This window comes from Perca fluviatilis, chromosome 6 (genome assembly GCF_010015445.1).
Source record: "Perca fluviatilis chromosome 6, GENO_Pfluv_1.0, whole genome shotgun sequence".
Lineage (NCBI taxonomy): Eukaryota > Metazoa > Chordata > Actinopteri > Perciformes > Percidae > Perca > Perca fluviatilis.
The window spans coordinates 21,311,693-21,330,024 of NC_053117.1; the positions used below are offsets into that span (position 1 = coordinate 21,311,693).

General features: G+C 40.0%; 1 protein-coding gene across 2 annotated transcripts in view; it reads right to left on the reverse strand.

Annotated features, from left to right (window-relative positions):
* Positions 1 to 687: 687 nt before the first annotated feature.
* Positions 688 to 18,332, reverse strand: part of nipbla (NIPBL cohesin loading factor a) — a 31,558-nt gene continuing 13,913 nt past the window's right edge. The window contains exons 6-42 of one of the 2 annotated variants that reach the window (XM_039803227.1): positions 18,051 to 18,264; positions 17,709 to 17,885; positions 17,163 to 17,336; positions 16,675 to 16,836; positions 16,258 to 16,364; positions 16,072 to 16,158; positions 15,595 to 15,826; positions 14,897 to 15,048; positions 14,704 to 14,784; positions 14,358 to 14,458; positions 14,000 to 14,129; positions 13,807 to 13,889; positions 12,835 to 12,967; positions 12,269 to 12,412; positions 12,047 to 12,133; positions 10,827 to 11,047; positions 10,549 to 10,651; positions 10,284 to 10,382; positions 9,964 to 10,110; positions 8,749 to 8,883; positions 8,422 to 8,520; positions 8,205 to 8,258; positions 8,020 to 8,128; positions 7,712 to 7,842; positions 7,304 to 7,444; positions 7,077 to 7,170; positions 6,701 to 6,855; positions 6,144 to 6,234; positions 5,805 to 5,978; positions 5,457 to 5,647; positions 5,044 to 5,151; positions 4,231 to 4,431; positions 3,680 to 3,826; positions 3,166 to 3,533; positions 2,823 to 2,997; positions 2,080 to 2,274; positions 688 to 1,986 (exon numbers count right to left, since the gene is read on the reverse strand). In XM_039803227.1, coding sequence (XP_039659161.1) covers positions 1,624 to 1,986; positions 2,080 to 2,274; positions 2,823 to 2,997; positions 3,166 to 3,533; positions 3,680 to 3,826; positions 4,231 to 4,431; positions 5,044 to 5,151; positions 5,457 to 5,647; positions 5,805 to 5,978; positions 6,144 to 6,234; positions 6,701 to 6,855; positions 7,077 to 7,170; positions 7,304 to 7,444; positions 7,712 to 7,842; positions 8,020 to 8,128; positions 8,205 to 8,258; positions 8,422 to 8,520; positions 8,749 to 8,883; positions 9,964 to 10,110; positions 10,284 to 10,382; positions 10,549 to 10,651; positions 10,827 to 11,047; positions 12,047 to 12,133; positions 12,269 to 12,412; positions 12,835 to 12,967; positions 13,807 to 13,889; positions 14,000 to 14,129; positions 14,358 to 14,458; positions 14,704 to 14,784; positions 14,897 to 15,048; positions 15,595 to 15,826; positions 16,072 to 16,158; positions 16,258 to 16,364; positions 16,675 to 16,836; positions 17,163 to 17,336; positions 17,709 to 17,885; positions 18,051 to 18,264 — 5,565 coding nt within the window. In that variant the 3' untranslated portion in view covers positions 688 to 1,623. The remainder of the gene's footprint in view (positions 1,987 to 2,079; positions 2,275 to 2,822; positions 2,998 to 3,165; positions 3,534 to 3,679; positions 3,827 to 4,230; positions 4,432 to 5,043; positions 5,152 to 5,456; positions 5,648 to 5,804; positions 5,979 to 6,143; positions 6,235 to 6,700; positions 6,856 to 7,076; positions 7,171 to 7,303; positions 7,445 to 7,711; positions 7,843 to 8,019; positions 8,129 to 8,204; positions 8,259 to 8,421; positions 8,521 to 8,748; positions 8,884 to 9,963; positions 10,111 to 10,283; positions 10,383 to 10,548; positions 10,652 to 10,826; positions 11,048 to 12,046; positions 12,134 to 12,268; positions 12,413 to 12,834; positions 12,968 to 13,806; positions 13,890 to 13,999; positions 14,130 to 14,357; positions 14,459 to 14,703; positions 14,785 to 14,896; positions 15,049 to 15,594; positions 15,827 to 16,071; positions 16,159 to 16,257; positions 16,365 to 16,674; positions 16,837 to 17,162; positions 17,337 to 17,708; positions 17,886 to 18,050; positions 18,265 to 18,332) is intronic. The other variant, XM_039803226.1, reaches the window with a different exon arrangement.

The following is an 18,332-nucleotide window of genomic DNA, read 5'->3' on the forward strand; positions in this document are numbered from 1 at the left end:
ACACTTTAAAAGAAAATCTGAAATGAGAGCAGTCTAATATTTCACTGATGTTTAGCATGTGAACACTATCAACTAATATTTGTAACTTTGAATGTAGTCTAAAAAGCTGAGGGAAACGTAGGATAATTACACTTATATTCAAATATTATATTATATAGAATATATTCAAATAGAATATTCAAAATGTTGGCTGTCCCTGGCAAAGCAGGTTTTTCCTATTAGACTATCTATGACTGTAATAATAATAATTTTCCCACAAGTATCTGACTGACTTAGATTTGTCACATCATCACACACATCATTGTAATCATACTGCTTTTTGTACTAAATGCAGCTGGTATTCAATGAAACATAGTAACAGTGATGTTAGGTCTCCCATAGTGGTTTGGCCTGATTCTCCAAAGGGCACAATTAAAAAAATAAATAAATAAATAGAATTCTATGATAGTTTTCAAATACTATAGAAACAATTTAAACCAAAAATTATGACCATACTTTCAGGTTTTGTGTGTTTTGAAATCGATGCACAGAAATACTAATAGAAGGGTTGTAGGCGTTCTCCCTCATATGTAAATGATCAACCCTCTTAGTCCTTTCAGGCCTGTGTGTGTTTTAGCAGTATCTAGGTCTTAAACTTTTCTTCCCTTATCAAATGAAAAGATCAGATTAACACTTTGAGCAGACAAGTGACAAAGAAGTAGAAAATTTATTGCAGTATTTGTTCCACCAAAAGGGTATGGATCCCCTTTCCTCTTATTACTAGGGTGACCTAATACAACAAAATCTAAATTTACAAAATATCCTCCTGCAATAGGCCACATATACTGCATGCTTAGTTCGAAATAGAATAAATTATGTTCAGAGGACTCTGCCATTGTACAGCATGGACAAATAAAAGTGAACAAAAATAAAAATTCTTATTTTTTTTTTCTTTTTCTTCTTTTTCCTTCAAATATCTAAAAGCTAAAAGGAAAAAAACCATCAGGGTGCTAGTAGTATAATAAACTCCAAAACACTTTAATAAGAACATCAAAAAGACTAATTTCCAACATTCACTTAAGGTTTTATTCTTTTTTTTACAGCTTTTTCGTCTTCAGAGATATAAACATTTTAGTTTTTTGTTGTGTTAAACTATGATACAGTGGGAGTAGAAATGAGTGACTAGAATCTGCTGCACAACAGCGAAGGAGCTCCCACAACAATGTTGACAAAACATTTCCCTCCAGGTCTCTTTTCTGATAGCCTTTTTAAGGGATAATTTGGGTGAATTATTCCTTTAATGCCTTCTGGATTCTATCCTCTGCACTTGTACACAAACAAAACGTGAGCAGTCCCTCTAATATAATAAGTCTTATGTTTTGTGTCATTTTCATTCTTGCAAGAATAACTCATGTAAAAGTATGTAGTGTCAAATATTCTTGCCCTCTTGTGTTTTCTTACAAAAATGAGGAAGGAGAGGAGGGTAGGAATCCAGTGAAGTTTGGCTGTGTTGTTGGAGGTGGCAAGTTGAGGAGGAGGAGTAGGAGCAGGGAAGAGGAGGATTTTGATAAAGTAGAAATGGAGAAGGGGGACCAAAAAAAGAAATGAAAAAAAAATAAAAAATAAAACGCCACACGGGAGCCATTAGCTAGCCCCCCCTTCCCGCGCTGCATACAGTGAGCGTAAAGTCTGTACTACTTTGTTGCTCAGTTTGTGGTTGCTGGTCAAGGCAATCTTCTTGTAAATGATGTCCGACTCCTTAATAGTGTCCACCCAAGGCACCTGTTTGCGGCCATCACGTTTCTTGGCATCTGCCCAGGGCCCCGAGTAGGAGCCGGCCATCCAGTGGATGCTATATCCATTGGAGGTCTTCTGGATGACTCGAGCTATTTGCGGCCGGTCCTTGTATTTCGGGCAGCAAAGGGCAATCACATCCATAGATTCCACTGTCTCACTCATACGGCCGGGGTCAGAGGAGTCACCAGCTCGCCTTGACCTTCGAGAGGACTGCAGAGAGGACAGAAGAAAAAAGGTTGCACTGTTTCTCCCCACATTGTTAAATTGTATTTTAGAGATAGCGTGTATGTCTATTGCTCTCACCCCTGGGGTCCTTTCGTCGTCACTATAATCGTCATCTGTCTCTGGCCCTGCCTGATTGCGCGGGCTGGGTCCTGACATGGGGCCGGAGCCTCCCAGTAGGGCATTTATGGCTTTGTTTCTGATGTTAGCGCTGGCAGACGCTTCTCCCTCCTCATCCTCCTCGTCTGGGTCCAGATGTTCCATCAGAACCTTGAACTATGCGGAGTGAAAAGACAAGAAACTAACTTTGAGACACAAGTTTCACACACTGCAGCATTTAAACATCAACCTCAAAGAACCCAACAGGACAGAACAGAGTTTGGGTAACCATAAGAAACTAATAGGAATTGAATGATATGAAGGCGAAAACTCGAGCCAGTGGGGCCAGCCACGACAGTTAAGCCCAAGAAGATACAATGTAGATATAAGGGCTGGTCAAGCCGCCGAGTATCATCTCTTTGATTGGGTGAAAGTAGGAGATAAAGGCAGCCAGCTTAAAGTTAAATTGTGTGAGGGCAAGGCCTAGTTATAGGTCAACACATCATTTAACATGAAATACTGAACTTCCTTGAATGCTAACCCGATCTTGGCACATTTTACAGTGTATTGATAACTTCCTTCAGATAATTAGAAATAACTTTATATTTAAATCCTGATGTAACTGTCGAGAAGACCCAAACACAGATTAACTGGCAATCTGTGATGTACATATAACATTGGCAATGAACGTTTGATATAGCTTCATTACTTTACTTCATACTCACATCTAGGTACTGTCTGACAATGCGCTTCTTGACATCGTTTGTCAGTGTGGCGCGAGCCATGTTGTTGGAGATGAAGTCGATGGTTTGTCGTGGGTGGAAGTTAATGTTGCTTTTTCTGTTCACTGCCTTATCGTACACCTTGGCTGACTCTGTCGGAGAGTACTTCTGAATTTTTCTGTTGGAAGACAAAAAATGTTGAGTTACAGAGGTCATGGTGTCCACCCAAGGAGAGCCCAATGTGGCTGAAGGTTTGAATTGCTCAAACTAATCCACACTGAGAAATTCAGATAGTATAGTCATTTAGACAAAGGCTGTATAGAAATGAAGATTATGTAGACCTTACCCGTCAGAGAATCCATATTGGTTCTTCAGATGCTGTTTGAGCACCAGCAGCAACAGGATGCCCTGGACAGAATTGGCGAAGTCCAAGAGACCCGTGGGATTGTCTGGGACGAGCCTCATTACTTTTTCCACATCTTCCAAATCCAAATCGTCCAGATCAGTTTCTGACTCTGAGCTCTCTGAGTCCGTAACAGGTTTTCTTGCCTTTTTAGGCCGCCGTACCACGCCGTCACTGTCACTGTTTTCTTCCTCATTGCTCCTTGGAGAATCGCAGTTCATCTTTTCCTCTTCATCCTCCCCATCTGACGTGTTCTTCCACTCCTTTACCTTTACCTTCTTCTCCTTACGCCTTGGCTCCTTTAGCAGAAGCTGGACGGGAGAAATTTATAAAAATCCATATAAATACAAATAACAGTAAACAGAATTTGCTTTTGAAGATTTTTTTCAACCCCATTGGAGGGAATACATCCCCCCACCCCAATACATGTAAGCTACTTTTAAAAATGCTATCCTACCTCTTTGAAGGTTTGCAACAAGTTGCTGCCAGAAACAGACAGGGTGATGTCTATGTGATGCATAATGAAGAGAGGCTCCTCCTGGCTCTGGTATGGGAAACAGGCGAGGTTGTCTGCTACAAACAGCAGCATGTTTACTTCCGTCTTCTGCAGAAATAAAGAAAAGAGGGGAAAAGCATGAGTGAGTCAGTGCCTGGTACAATCTCTAATTGCACCGTTTGCTTATTAGAATTTTATCTATTCATACATGGTAAAAAATAACCTAGTCTTATTACATTAGCAAGACAGTAAAATAATTAGATTTCAATTCTTTCAACACCACAGTGTTTGTCATATCTTTATTAAAGGTATTGCTTTAAGGTTGAGTTGCCTGTATCCCTAAGTGTCATATTTAACACTTACACATTTTATTACATTTTCGTGCCAAGACACACTGTTGGCCAAGCAGATTTTTACTGAGATGTACTAGATTTACTGTCGTTAATGAGGATATACCACTTTACACTGAGCAGTGCCAAGGCATGTTAAGATGAGTGCAGGTTTTTACTCACAGAACTGTCATCGAAGAGGTTCAGCAGTGAGATGAGGAACGCCCGCCGGTGCTGCCGGTTCCCCCGGATCATAGTGAAGAGGTGGGAGCAGAGTGCTGAGTGAGTCTCGTCCTGTCTGAAACCTCTTATGATGGTCCTACGAGACGACTCGATGGCCTGCTGCAGGTTGTAGGACATCTTCATCCCAGCAACTGCTTTCATCTGTGAATGAATGTTGAAAGAAACGGGTTACACACTTAGCATTTCAGACAACTGTTGAGACAGCTGGTGCCATGAGAATATGCCAATAAATAACATTTGTGTCACAGTATTTCTCCATTACTACAGAAGTGCCATTTACATTGTGAAAAAAGGAAAACTATTTTATGTAGAATCTGAATCTAGGTTATGTAGAATCTGCTTGAGTGTTTAACGTGTATTCCTGGTGTTGGTCTACTGGCTATTAATGGAGGAATAAAGTTCTACCCCAAACCACCTCAGCAGTAAAGCAGCTAGAGAACATGACTGTTTAACGTGATCTGCAGCTGCCTATTTTATACGATACTGCCATGGATACACTTTGTTTCTTTAATACATTTTAAAATCACATCAACATAAAAGGTCATCTCGCACAGTCTACCACCGGCATTAAGATGTTGCTGGATGACTGAGTGATCGTATGTTGATCATTCTGTACTTTAGGTTATTAGGAGAGCACTGAAAGACTAAGCAGGAATTCCTTTTCCAGGTACAAATGGTTGAACTAGCTTAAGTCATCAAGTAATGAAGGCGAGTCATTACTTCAAAACTTGGCAACACAGAACACTGACTCACATGGATGAATCCTGTGTACTTCTTGTCAATCTCCACCAGCTGCTGATCCGATTTGTTCCTCATGCTGGGCTCTGGGTCTGTTCCCATAGCAATGAGGTAGGGTACACACTGCACAGACAAGACAAAAAAGAGGGGATGTCACATATGTATGTTCATTCTTCTGTTTATCAAAACTGTTCAATTGAAGTAAATGAGGGTTTAACTATACTAGAACACATGAAATAATGGTTATCTTTTAGGAGTTAGTTTTAGGCTTTAAGATTCACACACACGCAACCAACACACACACAAGAATAAAAATGTGGATAAATGTGACCAAATGATGTTGATATTGATAAATGGGAGTTTAGGTTTATTTTGTATTCATGTCTAGAGGTGGGGTGGTTTGACAGCTTCTGGCTCTCATATCTTACCTGAACAGGATGGATGAGACCCTGGTTGAGTGTGAGAGCTATGACGTTGAGAGCAAAGTGCCGTACACTGGACTGGGTGTGGAAGAATGCCTCCAGCACCTGTTTAAGATAAAGCTGCATAATGGAGCTGCTCATCCCTGAAGAGATGTCTCCCATCTCCTTCAGATCCTCCTTTTTGGACAGTTTCTTCCCTGCAAGGTCACAAAATATGATGTGTTGCAGCAACTTTTACAGGCAAAAGGTCAAAATATATACAATTCATTAATCACTATGCATTGTTGTTTGCTGTCAGAGGATGTAACACTGGAGTGCTGAATCAAAAACCACCGCAACCACAACTTTACTTACATTCTCTGTCTGCTTCCTGCATCCGCGTGTCCTCCTCTTGAAGGTATGTCTGGAGGTTTTTGAGGATCTGGATTTTGAGGTTGATGGAGGAGGCACTGTCAGCCAGGATGCCATTGTACAAGGTCTTTACCTCAGGCATAAACATCTGGCTGGGATGCATGATCACGAGGAAGCCTGAGGAAATAGAATAACACAAAGCAAAGACATGTGAACAATGCATCTCCATCCACCTCACCTATACCTGCTGGGGCAAGAACACCTAAAGATAGGGTTTTGCACACAATAAATATGGTGACCTTTACATTTGTCAAAACTAATATTTAAAAATGGTGTTCTTGCCTAAGCCAATGATGGCTTTGGTCTTGACCTCCTCATCCTCATGTTTGGTGAAGTATATCAGCAACTCCAGAACTTTCTCCTTGATCTCAACCTGTACACAACATACATGGACACATAGTTGTAAGATAGCGTACATTAAAACATTTGTTATTACATATCATTTAGCTGACGCTTTTATCCAAAGCGACTTACAATTGCTACATATGTCAGAGGTCACCTCTGGAGCAACTACGGGTTAAGTGTCTTGCTCAGGGACACATTGGTTAATATATCGCAGTGGGAATTGAACCCAGATCTCGCACACCAAAGGAATGCGTCATATCCACTGTGCCATCACCACCCGTTATAGCAGCAACAAAGATGGTAAAGCAATGGCTTTGGTTTGACATCCAAGCTATTTTCTCTAACTTTACTTATGACACTTTCTCAAGCAGTGGTTGTTTTCGTTCTGTGCCCAACAGCCAAAACTAATAATTGGACTTACAGTTGCAATCCATAGCTGTCCACAGCTTTAATTTCAAATTTTAAATATTATGACACATCAACCGCAATCCTACCTTGTTGGTGCCCTTGAACTCCTCCAGATCAAAATCAAAGTGCCGGGCCAGAGCGCCCACAGTGAAGAGCGATCGCAGCAGGAAAGGCTTGTTTGCTACCAATGTCGTGCTGTTAGGATCCTCCTGATGCTGAACCTTCAGCTTGTTAAGTGCGCCTGAAAAAAGTTCCAATTTTTATTTTTTGCAGTTTCTATATATTTTTTTACTTAAAACTAGAGTGTACTCTCGTTTAAATTGATACATTGTTTGGAAAGTTGAAACACGCCATGTCTTGGAATGTGGTAAAGGTGAAACTTTCAAGCTCAACACTGAAGACTTCTGTTGTTCTTGCAAAATCAGTGCATATACAATCAAAGTTGCTAACTGTATAGCTCACCATAGAATCTGTTGAAGCAAGCCCAGACAAACTTATAGTTGTGTGTGACTTTGTTGACAACAGCTCCAAGACAGCTCACACAGTGCTGGACCACCTAGAGAAAAGGAAGGAAGACCATCATGTCATCTCTATAACACTGATTACACTTCACTTTCATTTCACAGAGCAAACCTGGTTCTACAATGGTGTACCCTATATACATTTCTAAAAAGGCCACTGCCACGCACCGTCATGCCGTATTTGATGATGAGTTTCATGAGGTCTTCCTCGATGGTGGCAAGGAAAGTTTCACTGGGGTGCTCCATCAGAGGTACCACAAGCTCCAAGATCTTTGCCACGTTACAGATGACCATGAAGTCATTGGAAGACTGCAGGGGAAACAATATACCAGTAATTACAGGGAAGCTCTGATATATCAGGCAGCAATAGTGAATCGACTGGTGGTCCTTAAATTCACCAAACAGAAAAATCATTCCAAAATTGTCTTTTCACTGCTCAATCCAATCTGGGGATTAGGCCGTGAATTCTTTATGTTAATTCCTCCACATGTAAAGCGTCATTAATTACGCAATACGGTATAAGTATTTCCTTAACACTTCCACAGTAACAAAATGGATTTAGTGTGCACAACTTACGTTACACTTTGTGGTCAGGTAGGGTTGCATGGTCATTGCATGTTTGACCATGAGCTGGGCTCTGATCTTGCTGAATAAGTACAAGGTGGTGATACACGCCACTAGCCGTGTTGAGTTTACACCTTTGTTCTCTACAGAGGAAAGAGTGAAATACATTCATTCTAATTTTAATAGTATAATAGTTCAAAATCAAACTTACTATAGAGCTTTGATTAACTCAACTAGAAGAATAGACAGTGGTTTAAAAGAAAATCAACATCTGCCGCGTGGCCCAGTTTGAGTTGGTGTCAAATGATAAACTTGCATACCTGAAAGAGACTCCTCGTATTTGAGGATGTGCTCTACCAGATTGTCAACTAGCTGAACACAGGCCTTTTTTGCTGGTTTATAGGATGCATCCTCTTCAGACTTGAGAAGCTAGAACAAGAGAGACAATGTTTATTATTTATATTTCCCACCAGGTGAAGCCCCAACACATGAATCAAATGCTTACATTCTGAAGAAGCTGCTCGAACCAGTCATAGCCGGTGTCTCGACATGCTGAAACCTGAAGAAGAAATCAGATGTAAGAATAAAAAATATTCTGGCCAAATTTCATTATGAGACAAAATGATACAGGGTGGAGGCTGGTGAAAGATTTAGATTTTTTTGTTGAGATGTATTTTTTATTACTGGATACAAAATAAACCTGGCAATTCAGTTAAACCTACCACATCAGTGATATTGAGGATCTTTCTGGTCATGCTTTCCTTGTCATGGGCTGGAGTCGGAGTAAACCACAACTTCTGGAATGTCTCATTCACCAATTTCTATAAACACCAAGTTCACGTGTCATTAGGTTGGCTCTATACTGCGTACAAATACGTTAAATGTTTTGTGATGAACATATTGCAATACAGAGAGATTTATCTAAAAAGAGTCATGTTAAATAAATAGAATAATAATGATTGAAGAATGGAAGTCATATCTTTGAATTAAAATGTATTTATTTATTTCACTTAAACTGTGAAGAGACAAAAGGTGCAGTTGATCTATACCTTGATGCCTTCCTCATCATTGACCCTGCGGATCATCCTCACACACATCTCAGTAACCTTACTGAAGGTTGGCTGCTCCAGACAGATGTCTCGGAGGATCTTGATCACCCGTTTTCTCACGCTGATACCAGTGTCCTGTGCACCAAAAGAAGTTCAAATCATAAAAGGCATTGCAATGTTCTGCAAGCATTACATCAAAAACAAGGCTTTTGTTTTCATATACAAAACAAACAACTGCATGGGGTGCGGTAGAATTTTTCTGCCAATAGGTGGCAGCATAAGACTGTAATGAAGAGTGAACTTCTCATGAACCCTCCTGAGCATTTCCATGACAACTGGCACAACAATTTCAATGCCTTCACTTCTCATATGCTGAGTACAAAGAATGAGCACAAAGCTTGTGTGATGACTGCATTTCAATATCGATGGCTCATATTAACATGTCGATCACAATGATCTGTGTTAATCCTAGACTGCATGCTGCTAATAAGCTGGCTCCTTATTTAATTATTATTTTCATGATGTATAAGCAAACTTAAAATTTCTCCAAACTCAATCCATCCAGTGCTTTCCGATTAAAACTCAGTGACCAGAAAAAATAACCTCCGTGACCCAGTAGAAGAAGATGTCCCGCTCGTCGCATTTGCATACGTGTTAAACAGGTGCACGCAACAGCAGCTCCATTCCCATGCTAGTTTTGCACTAAGGTTTTAAAGTGTAAAATATATTGTGGGTGCCAGGGAGAAAGTTCTTTTTCCAATGTGACACCGTACAGGTGTACAATAAACGGAACCACAACTCAAAGATACCTCATCAAAAAGCTTGCTATGTAGGAGGCTGCTGATACATTTACAACATCATGTTGTTGCCAGTATGGACAAACAGCAGGATATGTCCTTGTCAATGGACTAGCAATGACCTGGAAAACGTTCTGTTCTGATAAATAATAATAGTTCCAATTGTAGCATCACAATGTCGCCCGAAATGAAGGGGCACAACATGCATGGTTGGTGGTGGGCGTGTGGTTGTTTGAGGACCATTGAACACACATCAATACCTATATATCAGCATTTGATGACAGGGCATACCATAAATTCATTGCAAACAAGGCTGACGCAGTTATCAGTAAAACTATCACGTGTACAGTTCATATGGGGATTGTAAGACCTCACAACGGAATAATGTATCTACAATGAATCTGATTGGGCAACTTACCAGTATCCTCTCTATGAGCATGTCATAGTACTGCTCTGTGAGTTGGGGTCTGCTGAGCACAAATTTGCCCAGCAGCTCTACAGCTGCCTCTCTCACACTGGTAGAGTTGTCCATCAAACGACCATGGACGCCTCGCTGCATGTCGGACTGCAGAAGTGGAGAAGAGTGTCAGTATATAGCACGGGAAGAAAGACAACATGATAACTTGCATACACAACAGAATAGCATAGGACAGAATTAGAAAGTACATTTTGACAGAGAAATTGTGTGTGCAATTCAGGCATGACAAATTTTCTTTGCAAACACAGATCCTAACATACCCTCGCCAGTATGCTGGGGTCCACAGCCACAACCTCAGACAAACATTTCATGGCTTTAGTCCTTACAGCGATGGCACTTTCTCCGAGGACTCGCAAGATCTATAAAAAAATAAAATAAACGCACCAACAGTTAACAAAACAAAGACAAACCAGTCAGTGAGCCCTAATATTACCTGTACTATACCGTATGAACGACTTATAGATTATTTTATGCAGCGGCTGGGATTAATTAAAAACACAAAAGATACTTATGGTAAGATCTTACCTGCGTTAAATAAATATCAAAGCTCTGGGCGAACGGCCTCATAGAGGCCAAATAACGCACAATCAGACAGGAGTCCTCATAGTCCACAGTGTCCGAGTTCATTCTGGAGAGAAGGGCAAAAAGGACAAATGTTATAGGATTATACAGTCACAACACAGACAGTGAAACTCTAGCTGAAAGGCAGCTATGACAACAAAAAAGAAACAGAGAAATAGGTTTAAATTGGTCAATAAATGATGTGAGATGAGAGAGAAGATGAGACCGTCAAAAATTCTTACTTCAGGGTGGCGAAATGAGCCGGCGTGGTCTTTATGATGTTGCGGAGGAACTTCTTGCGCTTCTCAGCACGCTGCATAATTTCACCGGTAGTCTCCATCTCCTTGGCATGTTGTGGTCCGTCCGATGAGTCCTCATCCTTCGGGTTCTGGTTCCGCATGGACTTCTCAGCCTCTGTGGTTGCGTCCCGAAACCACTGGGCAACGTAGAACTTTCTAGCAAACTAGAGGACAAAGTAGGGCTGCACAATCAATCGAATATTAATCACGATTACGGCTTCCCACAATTAAATGAAGATGATCGACTAAGTCATTGACGCTTAAAACCCGTGCTCCGCTAATAGAAAACTCATGAAATCAAATCAAGGACTCAGCCAGCCAGTGCCGTGCCAGCAGTGGCATTGCGCATGGTCACTGACTGCATTTACCTTCATTTAAATCGCCTGAAAAAGACACCAGGCTGCTACAGTATAACCATACAGACCTCTGCAGCAGTAATTGTTCATTTCTTACACTGCACTGTAACTTTTATTCTGTTAAATGTGTCTTTATCTGTTTTTATGTTTTTAATTGCTCTTTAATGACAAGTACTTTGGATTGCCTTGTTGCTGAACTGTGCTAGACAAATAAAGCTGCCTTGCCTTACACACATCAGAATGCTTGGTTATAACTTGATCCAGCCAGAAATTTCTCCGTTCACAGCTGAGATGGACGGCATAGGGTAGCAGTGTTTCACTTAATAAATTAGCCTAGCGGACTTTTCCTCCACTCATAGCTTAATCCCAACAGAACACCATGGTGAATTTTAGCCTGCATGCAAGTTTTAAAATTATTGAAACAGAGCAGCTAATATTGGTAGCAAGAGCAACAAGTTAGCAGACTGCCGAGTCGTCGCTGCCCTTTTCTAACTGCACCGCATCGTATGTGTGCGTGAGGAGAGACTGTAAATGACAGCAAAACACAACAAAGACTCACACTGAGCTAAAATGGAAACACTGTGCTACAACATCATACTTTTCTGTTTAATTAAAATGCATTAATTTAATAATAATTATTAATTTTTTAGGATTTGGTTATTCTACAGTATAAAAAAAATTAAAAAAGATTATCCAAATCCAAAACATTAAAAACCAAAAACCTGCCTAATAAACAAATATCCGAATAGTCAAATGTTTGGGTCCAGCCCTACTTATTTTAATGCAAATAGTCTAATGTAAACTCACCACCAGTGAGGCGTCGGTCTCAGCGCTCTCTTCTAAGTAGTCCAGTAGAGCCTTCTGCAGCTGCTGGGTCTCATCATTACCTTGAGACTATATAATCAGAGAGAGACGGATCACAAAAAGAATTGTTTTGCTTGTTCCATTTAACTTATTTTTGTCACTATAAACTTCAACTTATATGTTCAAGAGACAGTGAGGTCATCAAATGTGAAGTTGTTATTCTACCTCTTGCAGGATTCGATCAATTGATCTCTGGTCCATCTTGCTGGTGACAGCGTCCTTCCTCAGACGGGCAGCCACTGTGCCCAGGTAGTCCAGAGATGCTACTCTCAGAGCCATCTCTGTCTGCTTATTACTGAACTGGTGTACCTGATTGGAGCAGACAGAGCAAAAAAGAAATTAAGAATTTTACACTTTAGACCAAGATTGACTTTCACTTGCACACTCAAAGAGAAAGAACCCATCTTACAATTGCATTAGTGCATTTAACTTTCTACAGTAGTGCATCTTTAAGGGTTTAAATATTTGACTGCCACTATTTAAAAAGTAATTCTGTTGATGGCATGTCAAAAACTAGTGATATAAACATGTCTTAGGACTAAATTAGAAATTTAAAGAATGCATGCAACCAGAGGATGTCTTTTCCAAATAATGTAATAACTTGCAACATCTTAACATGTTTTTTTTTGTCAAAAGATGCTTTGCCCTCCTATTATTCTGAATCATCTATTCTTAACTTAAGCGCAAATAGTTGCATTTTCAGTTTAAAGAAAGAGCTCTGTCATACTAACCAGTAGTCTACCAAGTAAACTGAGCAGCAGCTCTGCAGCAGGCCACTCTGGTTTGTTTACTGTGGAGAGCAGGTCCTGTACAAAGTTCTCAAACAATGGCCGGTAATCTTCTTCTCCCTGCTTACTGCCACACCTGAGGACGGGGGAAAGAAGAAGGTGGTGGCAGAGGAGAAAAAGGGAAAATAGTAGGAAAGAATGGAAACCATAGTGAAAAAATATCAATGGTAGCAGGCCAAAGGGGCCAAGCGTCATACAGCCACCAGATAATGAAGACATAGAAAGTTCAAATGTGTAAGGCTAACAAGCCGGCACTAAATCCAAACAAAACAAAAAAATCGATTCACATTCGAATCGCGATTCAAGCTCTACCGATTCAAAATCGATTCATAGAATTCCAAAAATCGATTCATATTTTGTAATAAAAAAATTAAATGAAAAATGTATACTTTTTTTTATTGTATGTCTACTGCAATCACATGGGAAAAGTAACTACATTTACATACTGTGAATCATTTTGTTTTGTTAAATCAAGAATCGTTTTTGAATCGAAAACCAATTTTGAATCGAATCCTGAGCCTGAAAATCGATATTGAATCGTGACATTTTCTGAATCGTGCACCCCTACAGAAAAGTGTTGTGAGTACTTGACAGGCATAGAGCAATTTTGACAAGTAGGTCCATAAATTGTTTGCATCTCGTGCAATACCCAGCATGCACATGGGGAAACATGCACACCATGAGGATGGTGGTGGTTTGATACATATTTCTGTTGGCTGCAGAAGGAATAACAAACTGGGGCAGTAATGCACGTGACAGGGAGCAATGCTCCAAAAGAGAAAAAGTAGTAGTTCTTCAGCTTTTTTTCTTCTGCATTAGTCTGAACTGTCGCATGGTAATAAATACTTAAGGTGACAGCTTCAGTGCAATGCAACTTTCTTATTAAAAAGCAATACAAAATGGAATGGTAATTACTTTTTGAGGAAGACTGAGAGGAAGTTCTGTGCTGTTCTCATTGCTGTCTCATAGGAGTTGGTTATCAACACATCTTGATCCACCTAAATAGAAGAAAAAAAGACTTGTGAGCACGTTTGAATGCGTTTGTATTTGTATAAATTGTATGTTTGCTTGCGTGGTGGTGGTTTTGAGTGTCTGCTTGCTGTCCTACCTTGCTGTCGTACTCGTCGAACATGTCCTTGTCGTTGGGGAGGTGGACCACACACTGGATCAGCTGCAGCACCAGAGCCGTCACCATTTGGATGTACAATGGCTCTCCATCCTGGTCTGAGCTGTTCAGCCTAAGGACACAAGAGGCAAGGATACATGATCAGTTATTAATATGGGTATTACACAGGAAAATAATGGACTTAGTATGTTTGAGAACACAATTGTGAAATCTTCACCTCTGCCTCAACCCAATTATTTTGCTACATTGATGGCCGGACAATAAAACATTTCATTTGATGCCTTATCCTTGCAACACCTAATGGCTATAAATCAATGTGAATTAACATAAAACAAGTTACCGGAAATTCCTGAGAGAGCGTTTGCTGGTCGGCAGTCTGGCCAAAGAGGTGAAGATCTCCTCCAAGATCAGCTGCCGATGCTTCTCATAACGTGAGAACACCTGGAGACAGAAAATAAAAGGTGGATATTCTCTACCTTTATAGTTTTGTAGAACAGTAAAAACACATGAAAGGATAATATACAAAGAGATGTACACAAAAGTCAGAAGGAGCAATTTAACTGTATAAAAACGCAATGTAGTATTCTGTATAATGTGACCCAAAAAGATCGCAAGCAGTCTTTTTAGATAAACACTAAATTTCTATAAAGTTTTTAGAGAGAGAAATAAAATAAATGCAGACTTACTGCTGTAACTAGTTTAATGGCACACAGCTGCAGCTCACTGACATTCTCCACAAAGAACGGAGTGATTCCCATAGAGGAAACCTGGTAAAAAAAATAAAAAAGAATGACATGAATCAGCATATGGTTTGTGCTGCAATTTTTGACTTGATAAACAGAACTGCAGTCTATCACTGTAAATACTTTTAGTTTTTACCTGGAGGATGGTTGTGTCTGTAAGTAGCTGGATCTCTAGGAGCTCAGACATGTTGCTGACAATGTCACACACTTTGTTGTACAACATGACAATCACACGCTGCTTGTGTGTGGAGCATTTTGCACGCTTTGCCTTGGAGCTTAACAGGCCACCTAGATGAACAAGAGTAATAACCCTGTAAATCCTTTTCAAAGTGTTTTGATCACGAACCATGATTTTACATACTAAAAAAACATTTTCCGTTTCTGTTAATCAAAAAAAGAAATGTGTAATATGTCGGTCCTCTGTTAAATTAAACTTCACTTGAATGACTCTGTCGTGTATCATAAGAGAGCTAACACCTTTATAAACACATTTCTTAGATGTAATCCAGGGAGTCATGCTTGATGTTATTACAGCTGTAATTTCTGCTACAGGTCATACTATTTGTGCTTAAGGTATACTTCCATGCAGAAGTCTATAAAGTCAGTCATTTTTATGTAATAACCTGATGATAATTTCCAGACACCAGGGATTAATTACAGGTAGGTTTGTCCATCTCTTAGCTTAGTTCTTGGAGTTTTATGAACAAAACTGACAGAAGATTCTCAACAATAATTTTAAAACTTATAAATTTAGTTTCACTGAGATCACAACAGCCCAGGCACACATAAAATGAATTAAACAAATGAAATGAAGCTCCTTTTCTTTATGCTAACCTCCATGAGGGTCCACCCTGTAGACTGGGTCGTATTGTGGATACAGTGTGTTCTGAAGATGATACTTGGTATATTGTAGCACCCGCTCTATGACGTCTTCTATGTAGACAGCCTTCGGCATGTGTGATGAGGTCATGATGTTAAGCGCCGTCAGACAGGCGTCTGCTGACTTTGTGACTCTCTCCATTATCAGGTCTCTCCAAAGTTTCTCCTCATCTTCAGCATCATGGTCCTGAGGTTAGAAAAGAATGTGACTTACAGGAATAAACTACTATCATTTTTTTATTAAATTTTGCAAAGAAATCTTTTGTAGCATTTTAACAATTCATTTTCTACTTTTGCTGCCAGTGGGTATCTTTTGATTTTCCTACATTAATACTCTATGAATTTCTGTAATATATCACAAAATCGGCATGCTAGTTAAATACTACTAAAAGAAGAATATTCAACACAGAAAGAGGGATGAAGGGAGCTCACATGGCTCATCATGGTGGAGAGCTTGGACCCATCCTGGATATTCTTTTCCAGTATGTTCAGCAGCTTCACCAGCTTGTCTGACGGGATCTACAACAACAGGGACCTTTATTTAGTCCTAAATCTGAAACAGCACCACACATCCACGACAGTCCAACTTCCTTTGTACTAATATACTATATTCAGTACCCTGCTGGAGATGCCCATGGCCTTAATCTTGGCAGACTCGCTGCCCAGCTCATTCAACTGGTGTTTACCAAGCAGAAATTCTTGGGGTATTTCATCATCATCTGCCGCTGGAAAACACAAAAGAAACCACAATAAAATACAGTGAGGTTTCTGCATTTGGATTTTCAAAATTGACAAAACCTGTCAGCACTGATTTTTATTTCATCCTTAAAGACCGCCAGATCTTCTGTCTTGCGCGTGCGCAGGTCGAGTATTTATATCAACAAAGTCACATGTGACCTCGGGATGACCCCGCTAAGGTATTAAGTTCCGGTGGCATCCACAAACTCGGGACTCGCAAGATTCCGAGTGACCAAGAACTCCGGCGGTCATCCAGGATTCATAGAACCGTAGTTACATTCGTAACATTCAATTTACCCATGGTAGTGAAATCCACATCCTCCAGATTATCCAGTATGTTGTCAATGCTCGCCAAGAACCTCTTGAATGTGGACGAGTCCATCAACTCTTCTTGGGTCAGCTTGGGTTCATATGCTTTCCGTTTCTTCTGCTTCTCCTTCATCTTCATTTTTCTGGCAACTGAGTGAGAAAAATGTCTTAATTTGTTATTGCCGTTTGCTTTGTTTTTAATGTGTGTTGCAGATACCCAACACTCTCTACAAGTTTGTTATTTTAGTAAACTGGCAAGTACAACATAAATGGATGCATTTCCTTTAATGTTTCTAATCTGTGATGTCATGTAATTGATTTAGTTTTCTGTATATAGATAAAAGAACATAACTTCACAATCTAATGTGGCATTAGCTTTAACTGCGGAAACCAAACAAAGCAGCTCTATCAATGTCAAACACAAAAGTTAAAAAAGCATGAATGGAAATGCTGTGACAGGTGACTTGAATACAGACTTTCACTCATGCTGGGTGGAGGTGAATGTTCCTCGGAGGAGTCTCGGTAGCGGCTCCCTGAGCCTCGTCGGCTGTCCCGGTGCCCGCTTTTCCGATGATCCCCTGAACCCCGCCGTTCCCTTTCTTCCATATCCCAGGACCTGTCTTTGTCTCGGCGCTGCCGCTTCCTTGCAGCTGTAGAGATTAGGAAAAAAATAATAATAATCAGGCCCTATAATCTAAAAAAAGAAATCTATACCAAAGCAACACTAACCCCTCAAAAGAGTAGATGTACTTTCAATCCCATTTCATTGTTTTATTAAACTTTTTATGTGGGAAAACAAAGTTAATCTAAATATGAATCATAAAGTAGGTTTACATACTTTAAAACATGTCTGTAGTGGGACTTTAAATATAAAAATATTTCTGTGTAGGAATGTTCAAAAATAGTCATCTCAACAGGCATTCATTTAGGTTCATTACATTTTAAGAATATTTCTCAAAGCAAATGACCAAACCTTGTGCAAAGATTAGCAGCGAGAACAAACGAGAACAGAATAGACTCACATTCTCCATTTGCGTCAAAGTCTTCATCCGAGCTGACCTCAGCGTATTTGGGCTTCTCATTTACAGTGCTTCGTTTCCTCTTGTTCACCTTTACCCTTTCACACAGGGGCATGGTTGACTCAATCTCTGCCAGCAGTTCTGGGGGCAGCTCCTTCAGAACTGCAGGGTCCATACCACCTGAAAATGTGACAATAACATTTTCAAGTCATTAACAAAAAGGTAATTCTGTTTATTATTTAAGTAGATGGGGAAAAAATGTACTGAGTGAGTGAAAAAATGCTGTAAAGTTATTTTGATGAAATGAGCAAAACGGCTTGCAGTTCAACAGCTTCATGTTCTTACTTTTTCCAGACTTCCCTGAGGAGATCCTATTCTTTCCAGACTTGCTGTGCCGTATGATCCTCTGGATCTGGTCAACAGAGAGCTTTTTCAGAACCACTACAGGCTTGGGCCTATTCTCAAAGTCCTTCACCAAACCAAGCCTCTCCAGTTTAACTTTGGGCTGTCCCCACATCTCACTTTCGTTTGACCCACTGCCATCCTTATCACGTTTGATCTGAAAACAAACAAACACAAAAACAGAAAGAAGTCAAGAAAGCCCTCCAAGTTTGAGGTTCAAACTCC